The 19,552-nt window shown below is 42.3% G+C and overlaps 1 protein-coding gene across 5 annotated transcripts in view; it reads left to right on the forward strand.

The window, feature by feature from the left end:
- The first annotated feature begins 5,138 nt into the window (after window positions 1–5,138).
- Window positions 5,139–19,552, forward strand: part of SOAT1 (sterol O-acyltransferase 1) — a 47,117-nt gene continuing 32,703 nt past the window's right edge. The window contains exons 1-2 of one of the 5 annotated variants that reach the window (XM_039485469.1): window positions 5,139–5,266; window positions 11,633–11,765. In XM_039485469.1, the coding sequence (XP_039341403.1) occupies window positions 11,639–11,765 (127 nt within the window). In that variant the 5' untranslated portion in view covers window positions 5,139–5,266; window positions 11,633–11,638. Of the gene's footprint in view, window positions 5,267–8,253; window positions 8,440–8,712; window positions 8,950–11,632; window positions 11,766–19,552 lie in introns of those variants that run through there. The other 4 variants (XM_039485468.1, XM_039485470.1, XM_039485465.1 and 1 more) reach the window with 4 other exon arrangements.

Genomic DNA, 19,552 nt, shown 5'->3' on the forward strand with positions numbered 1-19,552 from the left:
TTCTTCTGCCCCTGAGAGAGAGAGAATGCATGTCGTATGCAGAGGGTGAAGAATAGTTTCAGAAAACTGAGCTGAACTTGGCACAGTCAACCAGCAATTCTGCTCTGTGCCTGGATTTTAGATGCAGTAGCTTTCACGGTCTGATGTATGGTCAGACTCACAGGAGGGCCATCTTGCTGTGTGTAGACTATAGGGCAAAATAATAATAATAGTCTTCCTTGTTTAAAAGTCCAGTTCATCAGCCAGACTGGTGGAGTTGATCCTATTACTCTGAAAATTGTACAGAAAAGGAAGGGATTATTCGCCCATTGGAAAACAATGCAAATTTCCTTTTCATGGATTACTAGTGGGGTCATGGCAGTGATTGTTGGCTCAGATGTCTCCTATTTGGTAATATTCAGTAACTCAACTCTTTGGTTTCTTCCCAGTAAAACTCCTGCTTTTGTTAAATAGCTGTGTGTGGAGGCTAGCAGCCAGTTGGCAGGTAGTAGCACTCCACTCTTCTTGGTGAGGTGAATTGAGTTTAAATGCAATGTGTGATGTGGTGTTTGTTTTCAGGATACTGCTGCCCTCTGTGGACAGTTGAGGGTTTGTATGTGTATAATTGTCCCCTCTGCTAGCAAAACTAGTGGAGTTGCTACTTTAGATTATTTTTGGAATCCTGAGTTTAATTCCTCCTGCTGCTTCTGTCTGTTCTTAAAAAGGAATTTCCTGATCTGAATCTGTTGTCAATTATTTTGGGAACTCTAGACCTAACCTCACAGTACAGAGGAGCAGAGATAATGCTGGTCTCACATGCAGAATCTTGGCACTACTATAGGAGGAATTGTGAAACCTGGAACCAAAGGGTTAAAAAATAAATAAGATTTATGAAGACAAGTCAATAATTCTAAATGATCTGGTACTTGCTGGAACTAGCCTTAGTTCTTCACTACAAAATACAGTTTTAGGATCTCGGGGTTAGGTTGAGATGATGCGCATCCTTGTGCTGTCACTTCTTTACTAGGCTTTTTTTTTCAGCCTGCAATTGCCTTCATTGAGGTTTAGCTTCAGCTTTCCATTCAAACCATTTCCCTCATTATACAAAGATGGCAGCCTCTTTGTAGCTAGGGTTGTAACCAGCTTTCCATTACATGGCTAATCTTGGTGCCCTTTTAAAAAGTCTTCAAATTTTTGTTTGTTTGTTTGTTACAAATGCAACATCAAAACAGATAACAAGTGTAAAGTAACACTGTCCTATGGGAAATAATGGTAATGATGATGTAGTGTTACAGACAGGATCACTGAGAAACTATAGTAATTAGGAAATAAGAATTAATGAGTCAAGATTGCAAAATATTCTGTGAGAAACAGAGGAAATTAGGCAATTGATGAAGCAATGTAACAACTTGGATCAAAGAAGAAAAGTGCATAAATTGGGGAAACAGCTCGTGTGGAGGAGGGCATGACATTCCCACTGTGATGGGTTCGGTCACAGAGATCCCCTTGGGACTGTCACCTGATGCTCTGAAATTACCTATGAGCCTTTTTTCCACTGCCAGCTTAGGACTCCAGAACCCTGTCTTGTTGATCCAGACACGCTAGTCTGCTGCAACACAGACCTTGGTCTGGTCCACGCCCCCAAAGCTGCAGACTTTCACAAAAAACTGCTCAGCAAGTCACTTATCTCCAGCATCCAGACACTCATTTCCCAATGGGATCCAAACCCAAATAAATCTGTTTTACTCTGTATAAAGCTTATACAGGGTAAACTTATAAATTGTCTGCCCTCTATAACACTGATAGAGAGATATGCACAGCTGTTTGCTCCCCTAGATATTAATCACTTACTCTGGGGTTGTTAATAAACAAAAGTGATTTTAATAAGTATAAAAGTAGGATTTAAGTGGTTTCAATAACAGACAGAACAAAGTAAGTTACCAAGCAAAATAAAACAAAACATGCAAGTCTAAGCCTAATACATTAAGAAACTGATTATAGATAATATCTCACCCTCAGAGATGTTCCAATAAGCATCTTTCACAAACTAGACTCCTTCCCACTCTGGGCCCAATCCTTTTCCCTTGTACAGTTCTTGTTAATTCCAGCTCAGGTGGTAACTAGGGGTTTTCTTATGACTGTAGCCCCCTTTATTCTGTTCCACGCCATTTATAGCTTTAGCACAAGGCAGGAATCTTTTGTCTCTCTGGGTTCCCACTCCTCCTTCTAAATGGAAATGCACCAGGTTTAAGATGGATTCCAGGACCAGGTGACATGGTCACATGCCCTGTGAGACCCCCCAAGCCTCCATTACTTCCAGCCTGACTCACAGGAACACAGGAAGGCTTACAAGTAAACAGTGTCATTTACAACCAATTGTTCTAGTTAATGGGAGCCATCAAGATCCTAAGCCACCATTAATGGCCCACACTTTGCATAATTACAATAGGATCTCAGAGTAATACTTCATATTTCTAGTTTTAGATACAAGAATGATACATGCATACAAATAGGATGAACACACTCAGTAGATTATAAGCTTTGTAATGATACCTGGCAAGAGACCTTTTGCAGGAAGCATATTCCAGTTACATCATATTCACACTTATAAACATATTTTCATAAAATATATGGAGTGCAATGTCACACCCACTTCTCTTTTAAAAAGATGGGGAAGGTAGGTAAGGGGGAATTTTGTAATTTTCTACTTCATTTGATGTACTGATGAAGGAAAAATTTAAAAGGGATTGAAGGGAGGACTGATAAGCAACCCTACTAGAGAACATTCATTTGCTTCTATTGCCATCTGCTAGGAATGTACTGAAGCATGGGCACAGAGTGCTGCTTGGATGCACTTGGTTTTTAAAAAAAACAACAACAAGGAGTCCTTGTGGAACCTTAAAGTTCTTCCACCAGTGGGGGAGAGGGAACTATCACTCACTAGCTTAAATTTCAGGAGTCTGAGAAGATCCAATCCTTCTGCTTGTATGATTGCTTAGAAATGCTTTCTATTTCACAGATTCAGATGGAGATTGTCATGTGATGAGGCAGGGAAATGAAAATAAACCTCCTTCATGCTATACTCAGAAACAGGGATAAAAGCAAAAGGGAAAAACTCTTGTGTCCATGTTCTGGATGTTTGCGGGTTTGTTTGGTATATTTTTTAACTATTTAGAAATAAGGAAGGTAAGAGAAAAGAGGTGGACAGTGAGTTTTTTTGTCCATTCTGAAAACTGAGCATTAGGTGTTATTTTTAGGTTAAATTAAATGCTCTAATTTAGGCACAAACTTTATGCTTGGTAAAACAAGATACCTTTAAGGTGGCTTCCACCAATCATCTCAAAACACTTTACAGACCTTAATTAACAAAATCCTAGAAGGAAGAGAGGAAAAGTCTGATTCCCTCTGATCAATATATTTAATATAATGGTTGGACTATTGACATACTGCCCCACTTTTGACAGCAGTAAAATACTCTTATGCAGTTGTCCTATTCTGCAGAGTCCTGTATCCCAGATTTCCATGGAGAAATATACACCATGAACAATGGAAAATCCTACCTTTTGATTTTTCAAAATGTTTGTATGTCTCTCCTGTTTCCCTCTGTGACCTTTAAGAATATTTTCAAGATGTTCTAATAAAGATATGACTGTGTCTGTCTTTTGTCTCCAATTATGGGCACAGCCAGGGCTGGTACAAAGATGTTTCGTGCCCTAGGCGAAACTTCCACCTTGCGCCCTCCCCCGTCCCTGAGCCCTGCGGCGGCTCCCTGTCCCCCCCACCCTGAGACACCCCCCTGTGGCAGCTCCCTACCCCCTCTCCACCCTGAGGAACCCCCCTTGCGGCAGCTCTCCCCCCGCCATGGCAGCTCCCCCCCCGGCCTGGGGAGCCGTGCGGCAGCTGCCCGCCCCAGCTCACCCCTGCTCCGCCTCCTCCCCGAGCACGCCGTGGCTGCTTCACTTCTCCTGCCTCCCAGGCTTGCGGCGCCTAAGCTGATCGGTGCTGCAAGCCTGGGAGGTGGGAGAAGTGAAGCAGCGACCGCATGCTTGGGGAGGAGGCGGAGCAGGGGTGAACTGCTTCACTTCTCCCGCCTCCCACGTTTGTGGCGCCAATCAGCTTAGGCGCCGCAAGCCTGGGAGGCGGGAGAAGTGAAGCAGCCACGGTGTGCTCGGGGAGGAGGCGGGGCAGGGGTGAGCTGGGGCGGGGAGTTCCCCTGCGTGCCACCCCCCCTTACTTGCTGCAGGCGGCCCTCCCCGCACCCCCCTTTCCCAGCGCCCTCTGCCTAAATGCCGGCGTTGACCGGGGCAGCTGAAGATCCGGCTGCTGCAGTCGCTGCCGAAGAAAATGCCGCCCCCCAAATCTTAGTGCCTTAGGCGACCGCCTAGGTCGCCTAATAGGTTGCACCTGCACTGGGCATAACAAGAAAAGTTCCTAAGTGGGGAGTGAGTGGGTTAGCTCCATCTTCCCGTTAAAGGTACATCATCCCCCAGCATGGTTTTCCTGACAATTTACTAATTTCATGTAGACGCTTTGTTGACCATAGAGAAATTTTCCCACTGGTTAATCTCCACCAGTGTTAGCAACAGTGGAAGCCTCAGTATGTCTAACTAGTGGGAAGGTGTTAAAATCTGTTGCGACAGAAACCTGGTTGCTAACATCTGTGAGACTGAGTGGGCGCTAACAATGGTGGAAATTACAAAATTTCCCTAATGTAGATGGGGCAAAGATGGGTAGTGGGTTAACATTGTAACCCTTTATATATTGTAACCTGAATCAGTATAAGTTATTTTCACTCAGGGCTGTACTCAGAGTCCCAGAGGCTACTTAAGCAAAGTTTGAACAATCCAGCTCAGTGGAGTTGTACAGATTTTTAAAAGTGTTTCTCATGACTGCATTGATAAATCACAAGTGAAGAACACATGACTGCTTGGTTAACTTAGACTGTGAATTTGAAACCATTATACTTGAAATAGGAAGGAGATAAGTAACACTTCATGGATGAAAGAGAGAGATTAGTTCTCCTTGTATGGACATTCCTTCCCTTCCCCCTTTTCACTGTGAAAGTATAACCACTGACACACAGACAAGCAAAGGTTACTAAAGATCATTTGTGGCTGGAATTTTCCAGTGAATCAGATTATTTCATATTGTTTGCATCAGTCTGTTTTAAACAGATATGCATATATGAACCAAGATCACAGATTTCAATCCACCAAGTATTAGAATTCTGGACAACGATTGGAATTGGACTTCTCCAGGACCATTTCTCATTTAATCTACATTACTGGTCAGTTAATTATTAACATTTTTGCTAATTAATTAGAAATATTTTCTTGATGAAATACACGGTATCAGAATACCTACAACATAGTAAGTAGTTGGTATGAAAAGCTGTCTCTAAGGGTGGAAAGTCTGAGAAGTTGACAGGAACTCTGCCTCCTTTTGAAATGCCTAGCTGAGGTTTTGTAAATCTGCTTGAAATGGATATAGCTGTGGAAAGCCTTTGTATTAAACCCAAGCATCGGGTGAGGTACTTGCTACGCAATCATTTTCCTTTAGAAGGACAATGTAAACTGCAGGCAGGCTCCCCTGGGCCTGGGACTCCTGCCAACCTTGGTTTTTTAAGCTGTGCTAAAAGGAGTGGTGCTGTCCTGGGACCAGATTACGAAGTGTGTGTGTATGTATGTGTGTGTGTGTGTGTGATGAGAGGGATTATGATGTAAGTGCCATTTGAGCACTCAGTTTGCGAGATGCCATCTAATCTATCCAGAACGGTTGAAAATGCACACATCACCTATAACCCTATAGCAGTATTGTACCCTCTCAGTACGTACAGGCCATCATCTTTATGTTCAGCTATGGGGGGGTTGTGGGGAGAGGGTATTTGGCAAAATATTGGTGTTTAATGTGCCATGTCATAGAACAGTTTTTAAAATAAGGGCTGAGGGAAAGCCGACAGGTGCAGAGGAGCATGTAGTTCGGACATCCCTTAGGGGAGGATCTATAAATGGAGATTCCCTATGTCCTAATAAAGAGAGGATGGAAAATGATAAAATACAGGGAGGATCTGATGAGAAACAGTCAAATGAAAAAGAGTCCCATTCAATTACATCATGCAATAGGGGACAGCCAAAAAATGACAAGTTTTTAAAATGCTTATATACCAATGCTAGAAGTCTAAATAGTAAGATGGGTGAACTAGAGTGTCTAGTATTAAATGAGGATATTGATATAATAGTCATCACAGAAACCTGGTGGAATTAGGATAATCAATGGGACACAGTAATACCAGGGTACAAAATATATCGGAAGGACAGAACAGGTTGTGCTAGTGGGGGAGTGGCACTATACGTTGATGCTATGCTTTCTTTAAATGAAGTAAAAATCTTAAATGAACTAAATTGTACTATAGAATCTCTATGGATAGTAATTCCATGCTTGAAAAATAAGAATATAGCAGTAGGGCTATATTACAGACCACCTGACCAGGATGGTGTTAGTGACTCTGAAATGCTCAGGGAGATTACAGAGCCTATTAAAATAAAAAACTCAATAATAATAATGGGAGATTTCAACTATCCCCATATTGACTGGGTACATATCACCTTAGAAAGGGATGCTGAGATAGTTTCTTGACACCTTAAATGACTGCTTCTTGGAGCAGCTAGTCCTGGAACCCACGAGAGGCAATTCTTGATTTAGTCCTAAGTGGAGCACAGAATCAGGTGCAAGAGGTGAATATTGCTGGACCGCTTGATAATAGTGACCATAATATAAATTTAACATCCCTGTGGCGGGGAAAACTCCACAGCGGCACAACACTGTAGCATTTAATTTCAAACAGGAGAACTACACAAAAATGAGGTTAGTGAAACAGAAATTAAAAGGTACAGTACCAAAAGTAAAATCCCTGCAAGCTGTGTGGAAACTTTTTACAGACACCATAATAGAGGCTCAACTTAAATGTATAGCCCAATTTAAAAAACATAGTCAGAGAACCAAGAGGCACTGTGATTAAACAACAAAGTAAAAGAAGCAGAGGCAAAAAGGCATCCTTTAAAAACTGGAAGATAAATCCTAATGAGGAAAATAGAAAAGAGCATATACTCTGGCAAATGAAGTGTAAAAATATAATAATAATATGGCAGAAAATATCATATTGCTTCTATATAAATCCATGGTACGCCCACACCTTGAATACTGCATGGAGATGTGGTCACCCATCTCTCAAAAAAGGTGTATTGGAATTGGAAAAGGTTCAGAAAAGGGCAACAAAAATGATTAGGAGTATAGAATGGCTTCCATATGAGGAGAGATTAATAGGACTGGGACTTTTCAGCTTGGAAAAGAGGCGACTAAGGAGGGATATGATTGAGGTCTATAAAATCAAGAGTGGTATAGAGAAAGTAAATAAGGAAGCGTTATTTACTCCTCATAATACAAGAACAAGGGACCACCAATTGAAATTAATAGGTAGCAGGTTTAAAACAAACACAAGAAAGTATTTTTTCACACAACGCACTGTCAACCTCTGGAACTCCTTGCCGGAGGGTGTTGTGAAGGCCAGTACTATAATGGGGTTCAAAAGGGAGCTAGCTAGATTCATGGAAGATAGGTCCATCAATGGCTATAAGCCAGGATGGACAGGAATGGTGTGCCTAGCCTCTGTTTGCCATAAGCTGGGAATGGGTGACAGGGCACAGAGCACTTGATGATTATCTGTCTGTTCATTCCTTTTAAGGCATCTGGCATTGGCCACTGTCAGAGGACAAGACACTGGGCTTGATGGACCCCCGGGTCTGACTCAGTATGGCCATTCTTATTTTCTGCAGTCCCCGCCTCCTGAAAATGCAGCTTCACCAAGGCTAGGCTCCAGTATGGTCTAGAGGTTCTGCCGCTGCCCACCGCAGCATCTGAGCACCTTCCAATGCCGCACGGAGAGACCCCGGGTCCCGCCACAGAGGGGCGAGCAGCTCCTCCTGCTGCCCTCTGGCGGGAGGTTCCCACCGCCCCCGCTAAGAGCCGCCGCAGGCCACGCTGGCGTCGGAGGGGCCCAGGCTGGGGGGGCCGACAGAGGGCAGAACTGCGGGCACAAGGGCTGGAGCTGGGGGGGGGGCAGTCAGACCGCGCGCACACGTGCCGCTCACGTGCTCCCTGCCCACCTTCCTCCCGCCCCCTGCGCTCCAGCTCCTCCCCTCTGCCCCGCCCCCAACACGCACGCTGCTCCTTTGCCCCCGCTCCTCCTCTCTGCGCCGCCGGCGCTAGCCGGTATCAAGGGGGTGGGGCCTGATTCTAGGACAGGCAGCCAATGAGAGGCGACGCTCGCCACTCCTTTCCTTTGCGCGGTGACGTAGCGGAGGAGGGGGAAGGCTGGAGCGTCCCTTTCTCGCTCTCATTCACCCAACCGGCAGTGGCGCTGAGGCGTAGGGGAGTCGCGCGGACACACTCCCTGAGGACAAGGTGACGTACCCCGCCACCTGGGCCGGGCGCTCGTGGGGTCTGCGCGCTGGTTCTCCCGCTGCCGGACTGCTGCGCGCGCTGACCTCGCCGGGGGCTCTCCGCCGGACGGGCCGGGCTCGGGGGCTGCCCTGCAGGGGCTGCGTGCGGACCGCCCCGCGCTGCGCGTTCATCTCTGCCACGGCGCCGCGAGCGTCTTAGTTCAGAGGCTTTAATTGTTGGCTGCTGCTGCTGGGGGTCGCGGTCCCTCGCTGGTGTGGCAGCCTTGCTATGGGGACCGCCAGGCTGGAGGGGGACGATCCTCGGAGCCCCAGGTCTGGCTAGGATTTGGCGGGGAGGCCACCTGGCTGTCTAGAGGAGACTGGCACAGATGACAGAAGATTCAGCTGCCCTGATCTATGTGGAAAGGTTAAAAGACTGGAGATGTTTAGACTTGGGACCCTGGTAACAGTTATTTTAATATTAAAGGCTGCTTTAAAGAGGACAGTGATCAGTTCTCTGTGTCTGCCGAAGGTAAAGTGAGAAGTAATGGGCTTAATCTGCATCAATGGAGAGGTAGCTTAGATGTTAGGAAAACTTTCCAATTATAAGGATAAACATTGGAATAGGCTTCCACTGGTTATGGCAAAGAAGGGGAGGGAAAATAACAAAAAAAATACAAGTGTGAGGGGGTTTAGCCGCCTGCTGCTGCTCCTTAGTTATGTTGGTTTTTAATGTCAAGGTCTGGATTAATAGTTGTGGGTGCAGAAAGTCACTTGCCATTAAGTGAGGTAGGTGTAACATTAAATCCTCCCTACCAGAAAAGGTGAGGTGATTCTTGTGTCCGTATTATAGGTTGTTCTTTGTATTCTTTTAGACTTTCATGTGTGTCAAGGTGAAACTCAGAAAACAGTTAGCCCTGTCTGCTGCAGTGCATCTGAAAACCTCTGATTTATCTTAGCCTTGTCTTGTGATTGGCTGGGCTCTAAAGCAGATTAGAGAAGAGAATGTTTTCTTTTTTTGTTATACTGACACATTGATTAAGACAGACTCCCCACAAGTATTATCCCATTCTCCCTGTGCAAAAATCTTTTATTTAATTTTGCATGATAAATGTCATTCATATCATCAAATCTATTTTAGGCAAGAGCTATATTTGTCTTTAAAACAAGTCTAGTGTATGTCAGTTAAACATACTGTACCTACAATACTGACTATTTTACTCTAGTTATATTCTTAAATTTACTTTTGGTGACCCACACCTTCCTATTTAACTTCTATTCCCCTTCCCCTCACTATCCCAAAGGCCCTTTGAAAAGGGATCTGGGGGTGGGTTTACCAGAGAAGAATGTGCAGTTCTTACCGCCTCTGTGGGGTTGAAAGTGCTACTGAGAAAGGTATCGAGCTTTGGGTGCACCTCGGATATTCCATGTGACACCGGACCTCTGAGTCCCCCCTAGAACTTTGATTTTTCAGGGGGGAAATGCCTTCAGTACATTGGGGAATATGTGAAGTAAACACAAACTGGTTTTGCTGTGGGGTGATAGCAGCAACAGTGGTGTACAAAGCCTGCCCCTGTGGACTATGTCCTTTTCAACCAGTTGTCTGATCCAGTGCATTACATCTGGTACTTGGTGAGAAAATATAGTAATTCTTCCTCTAAGGTCATTTCCTGGGTTATGTAAATCTGTATTAAAGCAGTAATACCTGTCATATCAATGATTGTTCACACAAACTACCTGCTATTGTGTGTGGTTAACTGGGAAGGTTTTCTCAAATTTTTTATTGTCCTTGATTATTTTATAGCTTGCAGTCTGCGGTGTCATCTCATAAGATAAACAGGACTAGGCCTGGTTAGTAGTAATTGCTATGGGGCTTCCAAGGAACATGTAGGTGCTTCAGGAAGTGATGCTGGTAGTTCAGTAGGTGGCATTCTTCCCTTTGTCTATACAGAAGCAGTGCCCAATGTGGTGTGGGGAGGAATGGAAACTGCTGCTAGATATAAAGTTTACAGAATCAAGAACAGTAACTGGTGCTGCTGTATCTTTAATGAGAAGTGAAGCTGAAGGCCTGACCACATGTGATTGAGAGAGATCCTGTTTCTTGCAGGAGTGTCAACCTTGGTTGTAGTGTTGGTACATTCTCTTAAATGGATATTGCCTGTCAATAGTGGGTGTAGTATGTGTGTTTATAAATATGCACACAGAGTATACTCTCATGGACTACAGAGACATTTCGGATGCTTCTGGATGAGAAGCACTTAGACTAGCTCCTTACATTTATCTTATGAAAGAAAAGTGTATGTAGTTGGTATTTTGGAAGCCCAGTCTGGGGCAGGGGCAATGTTAGGGAGCTTCATAGATTTCCATTTTGTTAGTCAAGAGTAGGGCAAGATGCCTTTTTCTCTTGGTGACTGTGGGAAATAACACCCCTCCCTCCCTTTAAAAAACAGGTCTACGTTTTGAATCTGGAGGTGGTGGTGCAGGAATCTGTGTTAGTAATAATTCAGCCTTCAGCAATGGCCCCCTGCTGTTGGGTTTGGCGTGGTTTAAACAAACACGGTTCTCTCTTCCTGTTTCACTGTGGTTTGCAGCACAATCATTCATTTGCCTAAATAAGGCACAAGGTTTACTGAGGACTTGGGCTTTTCTTACAGGAAGGGGATTGTCTGGTATTCTCAGGCTACTAATCTCTTCCGTGATGCCAAAGTGAAATTTGAAAAAGCAGGGAGGGGAGGAGAAGAATCTCAAAACCCCCAAACCAGTGTTGAGAGACAGGTTTTGCTATATAAATTACCAGCAAAAATCATGTGAAAAATGAAGCATTTTAAAGGCTTCACTTGTGAAGTGACTATCCCAACACTGTGTTGGGAGCCCTGAGGATTCCTAGTTGCTTAAAATGAAGGGTTTGTGTATTGGAGGTGGTTTGGGAATGTGGGGGAATTAACTTTTACTGTCCTACTTACTGTCTAGTGTGGAAAGAAGGGAGGAGAAGGTATGGTTCTTAGTACAGGTTTTACTATGTAGATAGTTGGGATGGGAGAGGGGGTTAGCTTTGTTAGACTGCCAGTCCATTTATCTGCTTTTTCTTTTTTTTTTTTTTTCTCCCCACCTCCAGTGAGCAGTCAAAGGCAGGAAAAATCTAGCATATGTAATAGCTGAATAAATGCATCATGTCTGAGGCCTTTTAACTAATTCTTTCCCCTCTTCTATGGTAGACTACAATGGTAGGTGAAGATTATACTTCCATAAGACACCGCCAGCCGAGTTCTACGGGACACGGGACCCCTGAGAAGAATGAAATGCAGAAGAGATCTGAGGCAGAGAAGCCATTCCAAAACTCAAGCAATGGTGAGTTATTTCAGTAATGGTTCAGGGCTATCTGTACCTGCAACCCACTGTAGCCTGGCTGGGGACATCTCCTCTCGGTGACAGGCCTCGTACCTTCACCTCTTTGAAGGAGGAATCCCACAATTCTCCCACTTTCAGACTGTGATTCTTCAGCAGGGCTGACTGGGCTAGAGCCTTCCTTTCAGGAGCTGTGACCCATATGTGGATATGGTGACACAAAACAATCCTTTCAAAACAACATGTTTTTCAATTTCATACCAGGAACAAAGCAGAACAAGAGCAAAGGGTTTTAACACATGCATGTTATTAAGCAATCTACATGCATGTTTGTCTTACGTAAAGATTAGGGAGGCTTAGCCAGACACCTGAACTTTTGGGGACTGCGGTTCAGTCTACTTTCATGCCATCTTTAGGGGGCAGACCTTTTATCAGTCCCAAATGTTCTTTGTTTCCCTGTATCTCTTAACCTGGTCAGACTGGTTTGTGCAGCCTACCAGAGGCTAATAGTCTTGGGTGTCTGCTAAGGAACTCCTGGCTGTGCTGCGGTCACCTTTCCTGTGGACACGGTGTCAAGTAACTCCTGGTGGAATTAATCCTGCTAGTCCTATAGCAAATGATGCAATAACAAATATCTGGACACATCATGTTCATAAAATATCATGAACGTCTCCCATACCTTTCACACTTTCTCATTGGCTTGATGAAGGGGCTTCTGGAGAGTTTGCACTTCATTTTTGGTGCAAGTGGAGGCACTTCACTGGAGCTCACTTGATGTGTGGGGGAGTAGGGAAAAGAATTCACAAGCTGGCAAAATAAGATTAATTACCCAGAAGTCAGTGTGAACTCCCGTCACCTTCCCCTAATTCTATCCTGTAGGAGAGGCTGGTTGATGGTGGAGTTTGAAGATTTCTTCCTACCTCTGCAGGATGGTAGGAATAGCCCAATATCTGAGTTAGCTAAAGCAGTTTATTGTCTGAGTTTTGAGGGTTGGAGCGAACCTATGGAATTCAGAAGTTTTCAAAGGGCAAAATGGAAAAGTGAAGCACAAATAGCAAGGAATAGGATTCATTATTGGAAGACCAAACAATGAAAGCACCAATGGAACCACTAATAGGGTGGCTGTCCCACTCTGTTGGAAGGAATCTGTCCTCAGATAATCATCATCAGTAGTCTGCAGCTTTGAGGTCCTCTTCAACTCCTTGCTGCTGCTGGAGTGTTCAAATAGCTATTGCTGTGAAAGATGCAGCCTTCCACCAGAGTCTAGTTAGAAGACTATACCTCATGCTATTGGATGATTTGGCCACAGTCATCCACTCCGTCATGGTTTCTAGGCTGGATTACTGCAACTTGCTTTATCAAGGCATGAGTGTTATTTTAGCCAGAATGAAGTAGCCAGCCTGTTTTGGCAACACCGGCCACAAAGAACTAGTACTGCTAATCACATTATTGTGGCTTCTTATAAAATTAAGTTAAAAGCTAATGTTCTCATTTTTAATTCCCTCTGCAGCTGTTTTTCGGCATGTCAGCGAGTGCCTTTTTCCTTGACAACTATATCTTGCAAGTATACATGTTCCTCAGGTGCTTTGGAGCTGTCATCCTTGTGGTGAAATCTTTGAGTGGTAGTTGGGCTTTCTCTGCAAGAGGAGATGGGACTTTGGAATTTATTACCAGAGAAAATCATTGATCTTATAGGCTTCAGAATAGGCAATATTTCAGTTTCACTTTCTCAGACAGAAAAGGGGTGGAACAAAAAGTGAAGTTAGAAGGAAGAGTTTTAAATTTTATTTAAAACAAACCAACAACAACCACCAGATTATCTAGGAGAAAGGAAGAGTGGAAAACTACAAGTGGCCTGGAGTTGATTCTTAACTCTTGGGTGGCTTTACTAATCTCTTTATTTCTGCTCTAGCTAGACTGCATTTGTGATGAATGCCTTTATAAATGAAAATTACAATTGATATTTTAAATAAGGCTTGCTGACTTAAATAATTAATCTAATTTAAATCAGTCTACCCTGCTTGGAATCCTGTTTTTTTTTGGTTGATCCATATTCCGGGAGTTTGGTTGGTCTTGCTGAAGCAATGTTGTATTCTCTGTGGAAATCAAATGCAGAGTTACTCTTTCTCACAGGGATCAGGTAGGATCCAAACTAAGAACACTAGTTATTCTAGGATCTGTCTTTCTCTGCTTCTCTTGTTATGGCAAAATCAATTATATTTAGTGAAGGAAGCCTGAAGAAGATAGAAAGACACCTACAGTGGTAAGCTTCTCCTTAATCTAGATAATGCTGGCACTTTTTAGCTTGCCAGTGAAATGATCACATGAATGTTGTCTGCTGTGTCTGAAGTTTTAATCTAATTCCTTTTTGGACAACAGCTCAATGAACTGTGCCCTCTGTGGCCTGCATGTACTTTTAAGTAGATCAGCTGAGTTATTTAGTTACTGTGAAGTCATAACATGCCTGCATTGGCTCCCTGTAAAAATTAGCTTAATTCAGTAAACAGTATTAGTAGTTATTAACGTATGTTGTGTATTGTAAATGGAGAACTTGTTAAATTTGAATAGTATGGTAGCTTTGCACTGGAGTAATTATAGGTTAGTTTTACTTCAGGCAGGTAGTGTTCTATTTAGTGGTTGGTCTAAAAGACTGAGAATTGGGACTAAGATCTCATCTGACTTCTGCTACTGACTTGGTGTGTGACCTTAGACAAATCATTTAACCTCTAGCTGTTTTCCCCCTTTGTAAAATAAGGATAATTTGTCTGTCTGCCTCAGTAGTGAGGTGTAATATTTTGTTAAGTGCTTTCACCCAGGATCTGAAAGGTGTCTTACAAGTGCAAAGTATATGCCAAAGCCCATGGGCTATTCTTGAATTATTTTTTCCAGTTAAAACACTAAATGTTTCTAGCCATGTGCATTGCATCATGTACCTATAAAACACCTGCTTGAATTTTGCACTTAGATGGCTATCTCACCGTCCTTTGTGTGTAAAGATGGTTTCCACACATCTTCACATTACGAAGTGGTTGGAGGCTGCTTGACATATGCCTGGGGGTTTGCAATACAGGAGACTGAAGTTTTGTAAGTCTATTGTATGACTTCTGAAAGGAAGGCCCTATTCAGAGAAGTGGCATTCCAGGAGTGGCAACCTGACTGCAGACACTTTGTTGGAGAAATCCATTTTACCTGTGGGCGGTTCTTTTAATTGATTTCCTTGTATAGTGTGAGGGTTTCTCCCATATTAGGTCATCTAAACCCTCAGAGGCTTGTCTCTGACATGCTTCTTTCTCTGTTTTTCTGCAGCTGGGGACATCTTGTCCTGTCATTCATATATTGAGCAATTATTTGGCCAATAGTAACATCTTGCTGAATTCTTACTACTTAATGACAACCACATGCAGTGGCTTCTGGTCTCTGCATCATGATTAAAAATGTTCCAGTCTTAACATTATAGTATGTAACTTCAGGCAACTCCGGAGGATTTTAGTGTGGTTCTAGTCTGTAATAGAACTATATAAAAAGGCCACTCTTTACTCAGCTGATCTGTTCCTTTTATGAACTCATTCATAATTGCTGACTTGAGTGGTTAAAAAATATTTACTGCTTTTTGAGAAGCCTTGTTAATGTTGCAGAGCCAACACATTTGGGCTAGCTAGAGCAGTGGTTCTCAACCTGGGGTACATATACCCCTGGGGATATGCAGAGGTCTTCTAGGGAGTACATCAACTCATCTAGATATTTGCCTAGTTTTACAACAGGCTACATAAAAAGCACTAGTGAAGTCAGTACAAACTAAAATTTCATACAGGCAATGACTTGTTTATACTGCTCTATATACTATATGCTGAAATGTAAGTACAGTGTTAATATTCCAATTGATTTATTTTATAATTTTATGGTAAATATGAGAAAGTAAGCAATTTTTCAATAATAGTGTGCTGTGACACTTTGGTATTTTTATGTCTGATTTTGTAAGCAAATAGTTTTTAAGTGAGGTGAAACTTGGGGGTACGCAAGACAAATCAGACTTTGTACCCCTTTCAGAAGTCTGGAAAGGTTGCATACGACAAATGCTTTTGGTAGATTCCCATTACAGAAACAGGTTACATTTTAAAAAAAAAAAGTCCCTAATTTTGTGAAATCCAAATTTTTTTCACCAGCTCAGGTGTTGAACAAGAAGAAAAGAGCCAAGTTTAATTTTGAGATGGAGAGTTGTTTACACAGAAATGGCACTCTTAAATACCATCTTTAAAGGTGCTTTACAAAATATAAGCCCACTTTAAACCTTTTTATGGAACTATCATATTTATTTTGTCTCTCAAAGAAGATCCTGCAAGTTTGTTTGCTAGTCTCATTGATTAGGTTTTTTCCCTTTAATTAGCACCCTACCCTATTTTAAAAGTCAGTATCTAGGCGTTCTTAATTTCTGCTATGCTAACATAATTTACAGTTTTGCAATGAGAAGATGTTGCAACCTGCAAGTCTTTTAAGTATGACTTCCCTTGTGTGTAGATCATACATTTCAGTTCCAAAGAGAGGCCCATGTTAAATCAATTTTATGACCCCTGCTCAAACATCCTTTCCTCACTTCAGACTGATCATCATGTGAGGGTACTTCCTCCAGTCAAATGTTCCTTGTGAGTAAGCAACAATTTATGTAACAGAAAATAAATGAATTGTCCCCTTTTTCTGTACACACGTATTTGTACGTTGACTCACTTTTATAATTTTTTTGAGCAGTGTTAATCAGGAGGCTGAGTTCTTGGTGTAGTTTTTATTTGTTTGTTTTAAGAGATTGGATTTCCAGGGCAAATCACAATTTAGCTATTCTACTTTATTTTAACTTTTTAGTACATTTACATTTGTGTAGTCAATGTACATACTCTAACATGAGACAACATGAGATAACAGTGAAAATGACTGTTTTGGATATTTAAATTCTGTTAAGACAGTTTCTGGGTTTCTCTGTTTTCAGCCCAGAGTCTGTGGGTCCCTCTTTCTTGATGATTCTTGGATTTGCTGATCTCTCTCCAGTGTTAATCCACATTTTGTATGCTGATGGTCACCTTGTTAACCACCATTATATCAAACTCACTTCCCCTCCTTTCCCTCCCACTCATTATTCTTAGCAGTTCTCCTTTAGTGTTACTTTAGTATAATTTCCCCCTTAGTTAATAGAGCTGGTTGAACAACTTTCAAAATCATTCACCAAAAAGGATAAACTTTTTTTCACAGAAAAAAATCTTTTTTTTGACTAGTTGTAATATTTGTAATTTCTAATTAAATGATCTAACAGTAAAATCTATGCTAAATTCAAAGCTGTGACTTAATAGTAAACTTCTCAATTTTTTTCCTTGTGTGCTCTTGGTCAATTTCAGACTAATGTTTAGTAGGTTGCGAGAGATAAGGGAGAGAATTGGCTTTTTGGCTACAAACATCTATTTACTCTTCTCTCCTCTGAATCTTAGTCAAATTATCTCTGAAATCAGAATTGCCTGCATTTAATAATGCAATCATCTTAAATGCTGGGCTAAGTCTTATGTTGTAGAAGTGGGGAAGTTGCCTAGCAATCAGAAAATCTCTATTTTTGGTAACATTGAGCAAGTCGATCGTGACATATTTGCAGTAAAATCAAGTAGTGATTGTGGCACTGGCCAACCAGGTGCCAGCTCATGCCAAGGCCCTTAGACCTCACTGAACACTGACAAATGCATAGTTGGACACCTGTCTGTCTCACCTGCATATTAGTATTTATATTAGATTTATAGAGATGGGTTTAGTGTTTGGACTTTATGAAATGTTTGTGAGTTGCTACATCCATTAATCTCACTTACAATGTCTAAACCACGTTATAAGGTAATATTTAAATGTTTGCTTTGAAACTGGAAACCCTCAGAGTCAGGAGAGAAGCATTATCGAGTGTGAAATACCAGTTCACCACAAGCAGAGCTGGCTCCAGGCACCAGCAAGGGAAGCTGTTGCTTGGGGCGGCCAGTAGAAAGGGGTGGCACGTTCGGGTCTTCGGTGGCAATTCGGCGATGGGTCCCTCACTCCCTCTCGGAGGGAAGGACCGGCCACCAAATTGCCGCTGAAGAATGAAGCAGCACAGTAGAGGTGCTGCCAATCGCGGCGTTATTTTATTTATTTTTTGCGTCGCTGCTTAGGGCGGCAAAAAAGCTGGAGCCGGCCCTGACCGCAAGAGATGTATTCTGCCCAGCAAAGGAAGGCCTATAGACACCAGACAAACCATTGTGGAATATCATTGGATAGGGGACTTAGCTCCCCCTCACGCATATGGAGAGGGGATGTGCACAAACCCTCATCCCATCACAGCTTGAACTCTGAGAGAAGGGAATAAAATCTCAGAGCCGGAGGATCTGTATCACTATGGTGCTTTGAATTTGGAGAGGGCAGTATTTATAAAAATAAGCAAGGGATCCCCAAGCTGCTTAGCCTTAAAGGACCTATGGAGGTTGTACATTACAGCAGCTTCTGTTATTTTTTTGAAGCCAAAGACTGTAACTCATTTGTGTGTTTACCTGCTTTAACCTTGTAAATAACATTTTTATTTTTCCTAGCTAATAAACTTTTAGTTTAATCTAGGATTTGCTACAAGTGTTGTCTTTAGTGAGAGATCTAAAGTACATTTGACCTGGGGTAAGTAACTGGTCCTTTGGGACTAGGAGTAACCTGAATATAGTTCCAATTTTTGGTGTAAGGGACCATCTACCAGAAAGGCAGGCATGGCGGTGTGGCAAGATAGACTGGAGTGCCTAAGGGGACTGTCTGTGACTCCATCTCAAGGCTGTTAGAGTGCTTGAGGAGTTCACACTTGCTACTTTGTTGGTGAAATCTAATCATAGAACACACAACCAATTGGGGGTTTTTGTCCTGGTTTGTAATAAAGCATCCTGAGGTTGGCACCCATGTTCTTGAGCTTGACAGTGGTGCAAATGCATTCTGTGGTGTTAGTCAGTCATCTCTACTGGGTGTCTTGGTTCACATCACAAGGCCACTAAATAAACAGGTGCCATCTGTTGATTGTTCACTAGGCCAAGGATTCAGATATCAGCCATGTTATAAACAGACTTGTTGGGAGTGCTTGCATGGTGACTGCTGTTGATATGAGGCTCTAGCCAGTACTATCAACTCTCATTTTCAAGATAACCAAATTCACCTCACTTGAAATTCAAAATGAAGAACTAAAAACCTTTCTTTAACTTTATTATAGTGCTAGAGTTGCAGTCCCCTCAAATGAGGAACTTGTTTTAGATTAATTTTTCTTAATCACCTCTTATTTAATATGAATGTCAAAACTACTACCCATCATTAAAGCATTTGCTTTTTTCATAAGTTGAACAAATACAGTGTTCTGCATACGGTTATGTATTCTACACTATTCCATTCAAATAGTTTGATAGGGTGTGGACTTAGTTAGGTATTCTAGCAGTTTCCCATTTTTGTAAAGATCATAAAAAGATAAAACTTTCTTTTGACCATACAACAGAGATTTTTATTCTGTGAATCTGGTAACAAGTTATGCTTTACTGCAATGCTATTATGTACATCTGTTTGAAAATAAAACCTTTTAGTCAAAGGGTAGCTGTCATGTCTTATAAACAACTGTAAATGGAAAAAGACTTTGCCATAACAACTGATGCAAAACCTGCAGACATATCTCCACTGCTACGATGATCAATACCCCCCACAACACAGCTTTCAAGATCCACTGGTCCTACACGTATCAATCACAAAGTGTGGTATACCTCATCCAGGGCACTAAATAC

The sequence above is a fragment of the Mauremys reevesii genome, linkage group 8 (genome assembly GCF_016161935.1).
Source record: "Mauremys reevesii isolate NIE-2019 linkage group 8, ASM1616193v1, whole genome shotgun sequence".
In the NCBI taxonomy this organism is placed as follows: domain Eukaryota; kingdom Metazoa; phylum Chordata; order Testudines; family Geoemydidae; genus Mauremys; species Mauremys reevesii.